Source organism: Anopheles gambiae, chromosome 3 (genome assembly GCF_943734735.2).
Source record: "Anopheles gambiae chromosome 3, idAnoGambNW_F1_1, whole genome shotgun sequence".
Taxonomy (NCBI): domain Eukaryota; kingdom Metazoa; phylum Arthropoda; class Insecta; order Diptera; family Culicidae; genus Anopheles; species Anopheles gambiae.
The window spans coordinates 5,040,680-5,055,000 of record NC_064602.1 but is presented as its reverse complement, the minus strand read 5'-3'; the positions used below and the strand labels follow the sequence as shown (position 1 = coordinate 5,055,000).

Here is a 14,321-nt window from a genome sequence, read left to right as displayed (position 1 = left end):
ATGTCTCTAACGTCCGGCGCTATGTCAGACAAATGCTTTCATTCATTCCATTCAGCTGTGGAATAGTTGCAGGAGAAGATTATTGCTCGAATATTTGACACAAGATTGACAGTTTCTCGAGCCGCACATTCCCAGCGGGTCGGTCGTGTGTACCGAAAAGTACCATTGTACCTATGAATGGGTAGTGTATTATGTGGTCTTGAGGTCTTCGTGTTTGTGCGATGATAGATGTACGCACGGAAGCTCGCATGTGGTCACACACGAGGTGCGGCGCGGGTTGGTGAAATCGGAGCACTAAGCACCGTAGCAAATGATGATGACGTGAGCTGTCAGGGTCTTTCGAGTCCGTGTGTCGTGAGGTCGGGTGTCATGGGGAGCTCAAAAGCCACCACAGGAAGCTTTCGAGAGCTGTGTCCGCAAGGCGCTAAAGTGGTTTGGGGAACAGATTTCTAGCCGCTGGCAGTTATGCCGCGCGCTGTTACAGTTTCGAAAGGTGGTTCACATTCTGTGACGGACGTCTCACGGATTCTTTGCCAAGCAAACCCAATCGCTCCATTTCCTGTGAACAGTCGTTTAAATCGATTTTCATAAATACTGTCCCAACTGCTCAGGAAGAAGGGGAAATGAACGTAGCTTTAAGTATAAGCCCTGGAGAGTCTTGCCACCAAACTGTGAACTCCAAAAACGGTGCACCGGTGCATCCTATTAATTATCGACGACCAATTAGGGCAGATAAATCAATCCGAATGTGTTTCCCGTACCGTCTAAATCATACACTTTGAAGAGGAACTTAATTTTGTCCTCTGGCGACTGTCCGGCAAACTGATGGATGGCATCGATGAATTCCTGTTGAGTTGAGCCAGGTGTGTGTGTCGGGGGGGAAAAAGAGAAACCAAATGAATGGGTTTGTTTTGTGCCGCGCCAAAATGTCATTCCGCGGGCCCTGGTACACCTACCTGAAGCGAGATGGAACCGGAGTTGTCCTTGTCGAAGATTTGGAACACACGCTCGGTGAAGAATGGCTGGATGAAGAAGCATTGCAAGCAGATGGAGGAAAAGTAATACACCGTTACGGCATTGATTCGATTGATACGTTCATTTCCTGCTGGAAACGCCTGGATCGTGATGTGTGCGTACTTACGTTTTTGGAGGTAACAATTTTCTTAAACTCCTCCCGCCGGATCTCCTTCTCATTGCCGACCGTTTTAATGAACAGTTGCTCCAGCCGCTCCAGGGACGATTTGTCGAAGCCTGTTCTTGGGCTGCCGGGGGGGAAAAGCGAGGAAAAGAAAAACAACGAAATTGGACAGATTGTGTGTGAAAGCAATTAATGTAATATCGTGTTTCCGTAAGAAATGCGCGGTGCAAGGAGCATACTGGGGGTTACAATTTGATTTGCTTTCGTACTGGGTCATCTTGACGCCTCCTGGTTGACCTTAGCCTTTACCATTAACAACCAGGCCGGTAATTAGGGACACCAGCGGCGTGCTAAAGTGCATCCATTATAGCTAAAATCCCTGGAGGTAACTCTTCTTCGCGCAGTTGGATCGGTAATGGCTGTGCTAAAGCATTCGGGTAAGAAATCCGAACGGATTGGATGCCCAATATGGAAAATGGGTTCATCCCACCTGTCTTCATTGAGGGGGGAAAAGGTTATGTGTGCCTGTTTTGGTAATCCAGGTGGCATGGATTCGTGACTACGACACAAGATGGAAGTTCAGTTTTGTTGTTTTACTAGAAGCTCCATTTGTTTCCTTTATGCTCCTGTCATATGATGATGATACTTTTGAAGAACAATTCATCTTTCTGAACGTAAAAAATGAATCAATTAATGGCGCAATAATCGAAAGCACAATCATTGAAAGAGCAACGTTAACTGTTTTGTCTGTAATTAATTGACGTCACCTGATAATTGTGTGGCATGAAAAGGTTTCAATATAAAGCCCTTTTAAGGGATCAATTTAAACATCAACGCTCACGAACTGCAATGTCTATTGTTTGGTTTTTGTTGAAAAGAATTCATTTATCACCGAACCGGCGGCTGTTGATGATATGTGAAAAAAGACACAGAAGCCTTCAGTATCAATCCGACCCCCGATTGTCTTGTGATCTCTCGGGTCCCCATTAAACATTGGACAAGTGTCAAACACTGGCCAGCGGTTGCCGCCGCTACTACCAAACATGGTAACCCCGCCAGAGTGTGCACAGATAATCGATCTTGCCCGGACCGCCGAAAGAAAAGGCATCACCTTGGGAAGCGCCCCCAGTGTGTGTGTGTGTGTGTGATAAACTGAATGCTCTCTCTCTCTCTTTCTCTCGCTCGGTGCGAATCGTTTCAGCAGAGTTAAACCCAAAGCTCGCCGAACCTGCCTAATTGGCTTTCCTTTGCGTACCAGATCGAAACCAGATCGCTCTACCGAAATGGGGCGAAAACGCTGGCGTTAAGGGAGGAATTTCTTCAAAACAAAGCACACGGATGGCTTCGGGGCATGTGTCAGCCAAAATGGGAACCTACACACAAGCCGAGCAAATCGAGCAAACCCGTCATGTTGGCCAAGGACGATGACGCGGTCATGAGGAGAGAGTGTTACTGCCCCCAGGTTGGTTGGAAGTCGGCGTGTGAGTAATGCCGGTCCGAAAGACGAGTGTAAATGTGGCGGATGTCTGCAGGGCCATCTTTGTGTTAACATGACGTTTAAATTTGCTTCATAAATTGTATCGAACGGAATGCTATTAAGTCACCTGAGAAGACACATGACTGCTGAAAGTGTAATTGAACCACTTTGCAAACACATGGACCCTCCTGCACATGCAATCGATAAGCGAACGCGTTTCCCTTCTGGAGCGATAATGCACCTCTGAAGTAGTCGTGGCCGATCGTTTACCACGTCACCTGGTGACAAATCGCAAACCCATCTCCCATAGCCGAGCGTCCCGCGCTTTCAACCTGCCTTTTGGATTGATCGCACCGGACATCTATCACGTGCCAGGTCTCCATATATCGTACGGCCATCCCCAGACACCGCCATAAATCTTGATTAGCCGCATGCACTGGAAGGCTGAGCACATGAACGATTCATTCGCGCGGTCCGCTTTTCGCATCTCATCCATCAGCAGACGGAGGGAAAACCCCTGGCACGATCAAACAAGGATGCACGCAGCTTGAGGGAAATAAATCACTCCGCCTGGCTGCTGCTACTGCTGCGCTCATCTGGTGGCGTGGTGCCGTCATGATTGACCGATTTATCGTAAACGGATTCCTCACGAGGGGCGCAGGTCACGCGATACAGCCGTCGATCACCCGCGGGCACGCCGAATTGACACCAGGTGCTGCGATGGTGGCGGTGTGGTTCGTCGTGCCCAAACCGGCCGACTCCCTTTGCGGGGTGAAGAAAATCGTCGCAGAAATCTAATCTACCCCAAACTGATCTCGTATCTCGCATCCACGCGACCAGCCGCGAAAGTGGTATTTTTCAATGTTTATTCTCTCATTGTGAGGATCAGTCGTTTGTGCCAGACGTTCGTGACTCTCCGTTTATCTATTGTCGTGTCGCAAAAAAAAAAACAACTGAGAAGGAAACAATCTACCTCAGCGGCAAGTGTGCCGCATCACGCCCCACTAACGGAGAAGCAAAACAAACACTGCCGACAATTCGAGGGAGGCATTTTGGCGGGGAAGAGCTCATGATGATGGAGTGTTTTGCAGTTTGTCAAAGTTGGTCACGAGTTCTTTTGCGATGGTCTGGAGCGGATCGTTTAAATTCGGAGTTTGCAAACAAAACTGAACTTTGTTGCGGAGTGACCAACGATCGACACTTGAAACACGGTCTAGGCTCAAGAAGGGGTATGCAGAAAGTGTTCCGAACTTGCCGACTGATCAAATATGATCAAATCAAAGCTTTTACTTCACCACACGCCGTACTTTGCAACCGTTTCTAGTGCTGCTATGACAGTCAAAGTGAAATCGTACCGCAAACGTTACATTTTAAACTCCACACCACGCTGTGAAGCAATAGAGGGGGGAGTTCACTAGGTCCCAAGTGAAAAAGCGGTAGCTCCATCCGGTAGAATAAAGTCAATACATATTAATTATTTACCATAAACACGCATCATCGTGAAACCGTGTCGTTTCCCACGGCGCGCGCAATGCTGGAGCGCAAACAGCAATAAACATTTTTATGTGAATGCAGCACGAAGAGACTCGCGCGCGCGCTCTCGAGTGCATTCGTATCGGAGAAGGAACCATACATTGCAAAGCATTGCATTTCGAGTGGCTGTGTGTGCGCAACTGCTTTTTTCTTCTTGCCAAACAAGGCCTATTTTTCACGTTCGGAACTTATTATACGGGAGGTTCGGATCTGGGCCGACCGTGGTGTGTAAGTTGATGAATCATTTGCTTTGCCAATGCGGCGGCATGCTTCTGGATGTGCATCTCTTTCCGTTTGGATTTGGTTCGCAATGTGCTGGCGGGTGCGTCTAATTCCTGCTCATTGCCTTTTGCCACCGTGCGTTGTTCATCTGTCTGCAACCATTTCAACTGGCCGTTTTTCACGGCTCGTAAATTATGTCCCCCTTGCTGCATGCTTCTGCTTGTCCCTCTCCTCGATCGACGAGTCTTTATTTTTTCTAATATACTTGTTAACATTCACGCAAGCTCGGCGATCGATAAATCATGCACTCGCGAGCTATTTATCAATAGTTTCAAATACTCTGCACACGGAAGAGAATTCGGTTTGAGTGTGTGTTTGTGAAATTCTTGCTGCCGGGAAACTCACCCCTGGAGTGTGATGGGCCCAGGAGGAGCAGGAAGCCACCGGTGAAACTGCGCATGCAGCCAGCAACCGATCAGTTGCTGATTAGGCTGAACGCGCCGTACCCTAGGACGCAGCGCCCTGGGCTCATCTGGTTTTCATTCCATTTATTTTATTACTTTTCGCGACATAATTTATGAACCTTTGGCAGCAGCAGTGGGCTGGTTTTGCAGGCAGTGAGTGCGTAATCATACACTGGGGCTCTGGGCTATGGTGCGGGTACGTGCCAAGTCCTCCAGCACAGTGAGCACGAATCGCGGGTGCATGATTTACGATTTGTCAATCGGTAAAATGCATCCATTTGCGCTAGTGTCTCGTGCATGCGCTTGCTCTCCTCAAGCATCGTGGGTACGCGTGGCTCCGGCTTGCCAGACAGTCCTGCCAGGGCCGTGTGCAGGCGCATACATGCGGGCCTTTGAATGGGTGAAACGAAGGCGTCGAAAGCAATAGAATGGGCTCGCACTGCGTATCGTTTCAATGGCTCTCAAGAGGAGTCTACGACGAAGAATGAATTGTGGAAATTCGTATCCCCATCGTACAACAAAAGAAACCATGCATGCTTTCAAGCATAAAGGCTTCGAATGGGCTTGTCAATGTCCGGACTGGGACAAAGATCTCTCGGAGCATGGATCTTGAGGTACGGTGGAATACTAGTCGATCATTAACCATACACAGAGGATCAATGTACAGATTCTTGCATCTTACTCAGGAGTTTGGAGCGAGCACTCTCGATGGTACGTCCTAAAATGGCACAGTTGATTGAACACATCTACCGTATCCATAGTTGAATCTCCGCTTCACTTTTGCGTTGGATAAAAAAATCGTGCCCCTACGCTCCCGATAGTCAATCAAAGTCGGTCCGGTGTTAGGTACGAGTGTGCCAGTGGCACGTTACTGTCACTTTAATTGGTTCTTGCTTACATTGTTCGTAACGGTACTTTACTGTGTGAAGAGCTATTCTGTCTTGACGCCGGTGCCGGTGATCGTGTTCCGAGTAGATCCGCATGGCTGTCCCGTAGCTGCCCTGTTGATGCACCGGGACCACTACAAGTGACTTAATTTATGCAGTGTAACATCGCTACCGCATTTGGCTGCCGATCTGGATTTTGCCGCGTAATGGACACCCTCTTCACTACAAGCTATCTTCATGATGCTATCTCGCACAAGCGCTCTACTCGATCTCATCCGTCAATCGGGCACGACGGCCCCACCACGGTCGGTGCTACCGTAATTTTGCTGTCCATCAAACCAACAGAGATCTACAGAGATGCACCGCCGAAGGGGGACGACGAACCCCGGTATCGATCAGGTGATCTTATCGCAAACGATCAAACACGATCGAAGAAGTGGACTGCTGCTACCTGTCTGATTGCGGTGGATCACACCGGCCGGCGAAGGCAGCGAACGTTGACGTTTCGGTTGCAAACCGGATTGCTGCGGTACTGATTAAGGGCAGGGAAGATGTAGTAAGGATGGTTCGGCAAGGTTTAAATGATGAACTTGCTATCTTGCGGCTCATACACTGGCAGGTGCCAAACACGCCTTAGACCATGACGAACTGCAGAGAAGGTGTGGTGTGTAAATGGTGAGGGGGGCGTTTATGGTACAAAAGTTCCCTGATGGATAGAGCAGTCATGAGTTGGGGTTTCGTTTTTATTGTAGCAGTAGTTCATGCAACCTTTTCTGAAGTCAGATGAAAAAAGGAACTCAAAAGATCTCCGGGTACGATTAAGATCTACCGTTTCCCCGATTCCAATGCCCATATGTGGCGACATGTAAAGAAAGTGAGCAAAACAACATCAAGCAAAACACCGAACGCGCCTCGTAACGCGACGAAACGGTTCTGACGTTGATGGTACGAGACACACAGGCAGGCAGGTGTAGCAGTTTTTCCAACCCATCAGCTGCTGAACGTGGCGTGTAAGCCACCACCACATTTGGGAAAAACTAATCACGGTGTCGTGATTGAAACTGATCCGTCCTTTCATATGCGCGAAGGTGTCGGAATGGTTGTGATGGATTTAATTGTCCTTTAGGCACCCGGCTTCAACAGCCGGTGTCCATGTTTATGGTTTTCAACGCGCCAGCCGGCCCTCTTTAACAGGCCCTGCATGGTGTGTGCGTGCGATTTAATTATTGAATCGAAAGACGGATGGAATGTTGCGAGTGTGTAATGCGATGTGACCGTTACTTACCGTGAGTTGGTGAGGTTCGAGATGAACTCCATTATTTGATTGGTCGATATGAGGTTGGTGCAATCAACGTCGATTAGTCGGTAGAGCTTATCAAGAATCTGTGACGACGGATCAAGAATGGTGTGTGAGGATAGTAAAAGGGAATTCGTTTGTGTGTGTTGTTTAAAAAGCAGTCGGATTTAAAGAATCGTTTGTCTGCTTGCTTACCCCTTTGGCATGCCATATTTGACAGAATTTATCGTATGTCACCGTCCCATCTCCACAGAGCACGTACGCAACCGATTCCAACTGTTCAGCAAAATCGATCTGTTTCTCATCACTGTAAGCAAAACAAGAAAATATAATTCGGGCATTAACATATTTTATATTCCAAGTTTTACCTAAAGAATGCTTCCTATAATGTTTTGATTGCTGCGCTGATAATGAGAGACGTAATAAGGTTTTGTACTATTTCATTGCTGTAATGATTACTTTATTGTTTATATTTTATTTCCAAGTCATCAATCAAACACAATGTTGCCAACATACCAACAGAAGACAACAGCCAATGTTGCCAATCTACTTAATTCCGCTAAGGGTGAAATTACAAAACTCCAGCTGCCTTCAATGCCATTGCTTTGATTGCAGTCCAACCTTCCTCACCGTAGCGCATAATTCTACTCTCCTCAAACTGGAACCCACTGTTTGTCATCTCAAGCCACAGACAGACACGTATCCGTAAAGACTGGCAGTAATCGATCGGCGTTCCGTACACCCGTCGATATAGTTGTGATGGTGTTCCAACGGTGTAGTATTCCTCATACTTAAATCGGATGGCATCTGCACCGGCGTGTGCCACAGCTTTCGTTAGTTCAACATTTTCGGCAGGTTCCGTGGTATAGCTCCAAGGATGGAAAATGTGATTGCCAAACGTATGCATATCGACGAACAAGAGGATATCGGGGCCAATGGACTCTAAAAGCTTGCTAATTGCTCTGGTTTCCGGTTCCGATCCGGCCTCTGGTCCGTTGTAGGTTCGATCTTTCGGTTCTACTGGCCTGTCATTCTCTTCCCATTTGTACGCAAAGTTGCCATTCAAATCAACACCAAAGGTTTGTGAATCAGGCTGTGGTGATCTGTTCTTGCTCCAGTACCGGTCTCTTTCCCTGGTGAACTCGTAGCCATCCGGATTGGCAATTGGAACGATCATCCAGCGGAACTGGGATAGTTCTGGATGATGATGGCCATTATAGACCAGCTCAAATATGATGAAAAGCGCGGTAGTCATAGCGGCCCACTCGCGGGCATGCAGGTTCGCAACCAACACGATCGTGTCTCTCGCGTTGTAGTTGATGGTCATCATATTGATGTCTCGACCTAGCCACGTTTCGCCCAGTTTTTCAACGCTCACTTGTTTCGGAAATAGTTGAAGTAAGGTAAACATGAACTCGTTGGTTTCATCGTAAGATAGGAAGCGGTGCAGAGCGTCGGTTGGATCGTCGATGACACTGAGAATGGTAATTGTGTGTAGTTTGACCATGTGTCCAGGGAAATTCGCATATATTACCTTATTGAAGGATGGATTGCAGCAAGTAGCAGAAATATTGAAATGGAGCACATTTTGAGCACAATGTTTGATGCCATCGTTGTTGTGTATAACTTCGTTCAATGATTCTTATATAGCTTACAACAGGAACTAATGAAGTATTAAATGGGCTTGAATGATTCCATTTTCTATGCATGAATTAATATTTAACAAGACGCATATTGCTTTTTTGAGTCAATTAAGTGCCTAACGAAGCGTATGTATTATTATTTGCTTAAAAATGGTCATTGCTCATACCGATAACACTGTAAACAATACTTAAAGCTACATCATGTGGAGAAAATTTTATTAAAAATTATAAAAAAGGCCTAAATGAAGGCAGAAGATAAAAGTACAAAACTTCACTTCATCACCATTTTTCATTTTATTAAGATGAAGAGACATTCATTTCTGTTGTACACTTGACATCGATAAAAACATCTATTTCATGGGACTTAATATTAACTGTTCGGAATGATCGGAACGTTAGTTGTCATGAAATGTATTCTTTATTTTGTTAGAAAATCAATACAGGTGATACGATTCTGCCGTTTTAAAACGCAATATCAAATGCCGTTTTGGAGAGCAATTTTCGTGTTTCAAGATAGATTAATTACCAGTTTTATGTTTAAACTGATTTCAGTTCATCGAGGCTATCTGTATGTTTGGGCTTATTGATGATTTCATGGTAATTTCATGTTCAAATATCACGTTCGTTATTATTCGGGATAGAAGACATCAACAATCTGGTTAGCTCTCACTGCCATTGCTGTAATAGCTGCCCATGCTTCCTGCCCAATACGCTCAATATCATTTTCCTTAATCTGAAACCCAACGTTTGTCTGCTCAAACCACAGGCACACATTGATGCCCACGGAATGGCAGTAGTCCATGCTTGACCCATACGTTCGTTGGAAGAGATGAGCGGGCGTTCCTACAGTATAATATTCGTGATACTTCTCCCGAATGATATCTGCTCCGACAATAGCAACAGCTCTAGATTTTCCTGAATCTGGCGCCTGATCGGTTGTGTAGCCCCAAGGGTAAAAAATGTGATTCCCGAAAGTGTGCATGTCTACGTAAAGTATCGTATTATCGGCATGCTGGTTAAGAAGCTGGCCGATTGCACTGCTTTCTCGTTCCGAGAACGCGCTTGGCCCGTTGTACGTCCGACTGCTAGGATCCACTCGGTATTTATTCTCATCCCATTTGTATCCAAAGTTACCGTTCAAATCAACACCAAAGGTTCTTGAGTTAGGCTGTGGGGATCTGTTCTTGCTCCAGTAGCGATCGTATATCCTGGTATACTCGTAGCCGTCCGGATTGGCCATCGGGATGATCATCCAGCGGAACTGGGATAGCTCTGGATACTGGTCGCCATTGTAGACCAGTTCTGATATGATGTAAAGCGCCGAGGACATAGCGGCCCACTCGCGGGCATGCAGGTTCGCTACCAAGATGACCTTCTTTTTCGCGTTGTAGTTGATGTTGATCACATTGATGTCACGACCTAACGCTGTTTCTCCGATTTTTTCAACGCTCACCTTGCCCGAGAATAGCAATGCTAATGTGTGCAAGAACTCGTTAGTCTCTTCGTATGTCAGGAAGCGATGAATGGCTTCAGTAGGATCGACGATTGCACTGAAATTTATGGGTGTGTTTATTTTGGCGGTGTTTCTACTAAAGCACAAGCTCATCACCTGAATGAAGTTGGTATTGTAGTGAGTAACAACAATATCGTGTAGTAAAACATGCTGAGAGCTATGCTGGAAGTCATAGTTGATTGTAACACTCTTAACGACAGAAGGTAGCCTTTTAAAGCTGAAAATAATTCGCTTTTTAGCCATTATTAGTGATGTTTATTTTGGCAAACGTCTAATGAGGCTTGAAATGAAATTCCTTGTTCGATGTCATAGTATTTTCAAAATATTTGTTTTAGTAAAATTAGTTAAGTGTCATTAGTCAAAATGAGTAAATTCTTAATTTAAATAGAAGCGAGCTTTAATTCGTACAGTTGTTGAAATGGACTTAACATAAAACGTTTCTGTTTATTGCTATATTCATGTTTTAGCAAGTTTTTGTTGCTTCTTCTTCTTCTTCTTTGGCACAGCAACCGTTGTCGGTCAAGGTCTGCCTTTGATGACATTCGGCTCAAAGTCTCTATAAAAAAGAAAAAAAACTCTTTTCTTTTCTGGCTTGGCTTTCAATGACTTATTGATTACCCATTGCAGGATAGTCAGTCCTACGTATGGGGACATGATCCATTCGGGGCTTGAACCCATGACGAGAAAGTTGTAAAGTCGTGCTAGTTGACGATTGTACCACGAAATCAAAAAAAAAGTATTTATGTAGAAATAGTGAAGATAAAAATTTATAGTAATAGTAGCGGCAATGTTTTATTGTGTCAGATATATTTCGAACTACAGGCACAGCTCAAGTAATGACAGTAATTTATACATATGCGTTATTCTTTATTTATTTTTTATTTGTTTGTAGATCGTATCAGCCTTTTCTGCAGAGCAATGTTATTGGCGTTGTATTTAATTATGGTATTTTAGCATTGTGGTTACGTCGTTCTAGTTACAGGTGTATACTTTATTTATTGTTAAATATTTTCATCAGAATAGGACATACTTTTACGCAGAAAACTTTTTTTGACCGTGCAACAACGGAAATTTCGCCTGGCCTGGCTTTAGATATTACTTAAATTGGACTTTTCGGCCATTGCATGAATGGCAACGAATGCTTCCTGGCCAAACAATATGATTTGATCCGTCGATATTTCGTATTCCTGCATGGTTTGCCTCAACGTGAGACATGTTTTTACTCCAATTGCATTGCAATAATCATGACACACACCGTAGGCAAATGGGAAATAATCGGAAGCTATTCCAACATCAAAAAATTGTTGTGTCTGTTCGAAGATTGCAGCGCTACCAGCAATTGCAATGGCTCTCGTTCGGTCCGCGTTCGGTGCTGGCTCCTCCGTCCACGACCACGGCATGAGAATAAGCTGGCCGAACCCTTGCAAATCGACGAGCAGAACAGCGTCGATATGGTTGTGCATAAGATCCCGAAGAGCTCTTGTTTCCGGTTCGGAAAACGGGGCCGGACCACGGTATACCCTTCCCGCAGGATCGGCGCGTGATGGATTGCCGTTGACATTCCACTGGTTGTTAAAATTACCATCCAGATTCACGCCAAAGTTTGCATTGCTCTGAGGTGAACGATTCTTGTTCCACTTTCTATCATGCACTCGGCTGAACTCGTACCCGTCCGGATTTGGCATCGGGACTATGATCCATTGAAATTTGTTCGCATCCGGATAGTTACCAGCGTTGAGTATCAGCTCGTGAATTATGTAGACAGCGGAAGACATGCCAACCCACTCGCGGGCCTGAAGATTCCCTATCACGATGATCTTTTTCGGGAGATTATAGTTGATAACGATGGCGCTTACATTACGACCTTCGTACGTTTCTTCGAGCTTTTGTAGTTGACACTTTTCAGGATTTTCCGTTGCTAGTGCGTCTAACCATTGTTGAGTATCTTCATACGATAAAAAGAAATCGAACACGTTGAATTCATCTGCAAAAGTCCTATTGTAGCACCTGCGATGTGATACCAATAGTTGTGAGCATCGTGCTGAGTACATCATGAACAACGTGAAGAGTACTTACTCACGCGGAAGATCGCCTGGTATAGCTTGAAATCCCGGTATACTGATAATGGTAACAAGTAAAAGCAACATTAGTGCAACGGACTGGCTGCTCAGCAATGAAAGTTTTTGAACCATATTACATGCGTGGAATTGAAGCACTGTATCACGAAACTGTACACTCCTGCAGGTTTTTATACCAAAAAATCAGTTGAGCAGTAATTACACGCATATTATGTGGAACAAATTATGAATGAAACAAGTAATTAACGCGCGACAAATTGAACGCGATAAGTAAACATCCCTTAAGCGTGATATACATTATTATTCATCTCAAACAACGTTGCCTAGATGTTATGAGAACAATGTAGCTATTCTGTCAGCTATTTAAGTTTGTTTTTGTAATAATAGTACAATGGAACATACGTCAGTTTCTGTATCGTTGTATCATGTATCGTTTCCGGATACTTATTTGCATTTGGATCATTCTCGGATCATCGGATCATTCGGTCCATTCGAGGCATTTTGTTACGATTTGACAGCTGTACTACGAGACAGGAAAGGCAAGATCAGTCAGTAATGTAAAAAAGTTAATAATACACAACAATTGTTCTTACGTTCCATGAAATTTAACTTGCATTTCATGAAATTTTAAAACTAATAGGGGAAAAATCTTTGGTTTTTTAAATTATCATTTCTATAATCATTTATTAAAATTTTAAAATTGAAAAAACTCAGAAATTCATACCGAATAAGCCATACATGTCAAATTGGGGCTTTTATCCTTCATCCGCTTTGACTGCCATTGCTTGCACTGCGGCGAGTGCTTCTTGGCCATGTGGAATGATATTATTTGGCTCAATTTCAAACCCATCACCCGTCAGTTCGATAGCAATACACGCTTTGACGCCAACAGAGTAACAGTAATCTAAGCTTGATCCGGACACCGCGTACAATAGCTGCGGTGGAGTACCAACTAGATAAAATTGATTCGTTTGAGATAATACGGCCGCGGATCCGGCCTGCGCTACGGACATGAGAAAATCAGCGTTTGGTGCAGGCTCTGTCGTATAACCCAAGGGAATTAGGATGTACTCTCCGTATGTATGTAGATCTACGAACAGTACGATGGACTTAGCATATTGCTGCAGAAAATCACCTATTGCGCGACTTTCTGGCTCAGAAAATGCGGATGGACCGCGGTACGTTTCTTCCTTCGGAATGTCATCTTCTTCATTCAGGTACAACTCCCACTTGTAACCAAAGTTACGGTTTAGGTCAACTCCGAGGGCGTTGTCTTGCTGTGGGGCACGATTTTTGCGCCAGAAACGATCACCAGCTTTGGTATACTCGTAACCGTCTGGATTCGCCATGGGCACAACGATCCACTGATACGTAGACGCTTCTGGGTAGCTGTTGGAATTACGAAGGAGTTCACGAATGATGTAGATGGCCGATGTCATGGCAGCCCATTCACGGGCATGCATGTTGGCTACTACAAAAACCTTCTTGTTTTGTTGCTTGTTGATGTAGATGGCGTTGATTTCACGCCCTTCGTACGATCGACCAATCGGTTCAACCTTGCACTTGTCTGGATATTTCGCCTCTAGAGCTGCCAACCATTGATTGGTTTCATCATATGACATGAAGAAATCCAAGGGGTTAAAATTGTCTGGGCTGTAAATGGGAAAGGTCCTTGTTGTATAAACGTAGATCAAAGAAAATCTTTGGCACTCACTCGGATTGCAAGTTAGTGTAAGGAACACTCTGATTGTAGGGGAAATTTGGCCGACAGTTTACTGCAGCCAGCGTTAAGGACATCAGAAATATTCTTGTCAGCAACATATTTCAGTTCTTCGAATGCTTGATGAAAACGATTCTCTAGGTTAGTTAGACACTTCAACTGCGCTGTGGTCATGACGCAGTTTTATATATTAGATCATAGTTTATTTTCATTCAAGAAAACAAGTGGAATTCACTTAACATTGATATAACAAAATTAATAGTTTATGAAATTATGTTACGGGTATCAAATTTTAATTTTGTATAGAGACTCAACGATAATTACTGTTACGTGTTACTTTTACGGTAGC

The 14,321-nt window shown here is 44.6% G+C and overlaps 4 protein-coding genes across 7 annotated transcripts in view; all 4 read right to left on the bottom strand.

The window, feature by feature from the left end:
- Positions 1-14,321, bottom strand: part of LOC1277877 (uncharacterized) — a 74,740-nt gene that overhangs the window by 10,103 nt on the left and 50,316 nt on the right. For all 3 annotated transcript variants that reach the window (XM_061661630.1, XM_061661631.1, XM_061661629.1), the window contains exons 4-8: positions 7,214-7,325; positions 7,007-7,104; positions 1,142-1,262; positions 957-1,022; positions 762-846 (exon numbers count right to left, since the gene is read on the bottom strand). In XM_061661630.1, the coding sequence (XP_061517614.1) occupies positions 762-846; positions 957-1,022; positions 1,142-1,262; positions 7,007-7,104; positions 7,214-7,325 (482 nt within the window). The remainder of the gene's footprint in view (positions 1-761; positions 847-956; positions 1,023-1,141; positions 1,263-7,006; positions 7,105-7,213; positions 7,326-14,321) is intronic.
- LOC3291645 (carboxypeptidase B1) lies at positions 7,361-8,683 on the bottom strand. The gene is made up of 2 exons (XM_061661639.1): positions 8,553-8,683; positions 7,361-8,493 (listed from the first exon to the last, which is right to left on the bottom strand). The coding sequence occupies exons 1-2, from the start codon at positions 8,627-8,629 to the stop codon at positions 7,590-7,592; spliced, it is 981 nt and encodes a 326-aa protein (XP_061517623.1). The 5' UTR covers positions 8,630-8,683; the 3' UTR covers positions 7,361-7,589.
- Positions 9,049-10,580, bottom strand: LOC133393973 (carboxypeptidase B1-like). Its single transcript, XM_061661633.1, has 2 exons — positions 10,271-10,580; positions 9,049-10,211 (listed from the first exon to the last, which is right to left on the bottom strand). Exons 1-2 carry the CDS (start codon positions 10,345-10,347, stop codon positions 9,290-9,292), a joined length of 999 nt encoding a protein of 332 aa, XP_061517617.1. The 5' UTR covers positions 10,348-10,580; the 3' UTR covers positions 9,049-9,289.
- On the bottom strand, positions 11,145-14,143 carry LOC133393974 (carboxypeptidase B1-like). Of its 2 annotated transcripts, XR_009766542.1 has the most exons (3): positions 13,967-14,143; positions 12,251-13,905; positions 12,089-12,181 (listed from the first exon to the last, which is right to left on the bottom strand). XR_009766542.1 is itself a non-coding variant. In XM_061661634.1 (2 exons), exons 1-2 carry the CDS (start codon positions 12,364-12,366, stop codon positions 11,263-11,265), a joined length of 1,035 nt encoding a protein of 344 aa, XP_061517618.1. In that variant the 5' UTR covers positions 12,367-12,411; the 3' UTR covers positions 11,145-11,262. The 2 variants fall into 2 exon arrangements, 1 of the variants encoding a protein (XP_061517618.1); XM_061661634.1 differs by lacking the exon at positions 13,967-14,143 and having other exon boundaries at positions 11,145-12,181; positions 12,251-12,411.

Excerpts from the sequence above, each read along its gene's own strand:
- LOC3291645 (XM_061661639.1), bottom strand. The coding sequence starts at position 8,629 with ATGGCATCAAACATTGTGCTCAAAATGTGCTCCATTTCAATATTTCTG. Across the intron at positions 8,494-8,552 it reads GCAATCCATCCTTCAATAAG|TGTCATCGACGATCCAACCG; the intron begins GTAATATATGCG and ends TACCATTCTCAG.
- LOC133393973 (XM_061661633.1), bottom strand. The coding sequence starts at position 10,347 with ATGACTTCCAGCATAGCTCTCAGCATGTTTTACTACACGATATTGTTG. Across the intron at positions 10,212-10,270 it reads ACAATACCAACTTCATTCAG|TGCAATCGTCGATCCTACTG; the intron begins GTGATGAGCTTG and ends CATAAATTTCAG.
- LOC133393974 (XM_061661634.1), bottom strand. The coding sequence starts at position 12,366 with ATGGTTCAAAAACTTTCATTGCTGAGCAGCCAGTCCGTTGCACTAATG. Across the intron at positions 12,182-12,250 it reads CCAGGCGATCTTCCGCGTGA|GTGCTACAATAGGACTTTTG; the intron begins GTAAGTACTCTT and ends ATCACATCGCAG.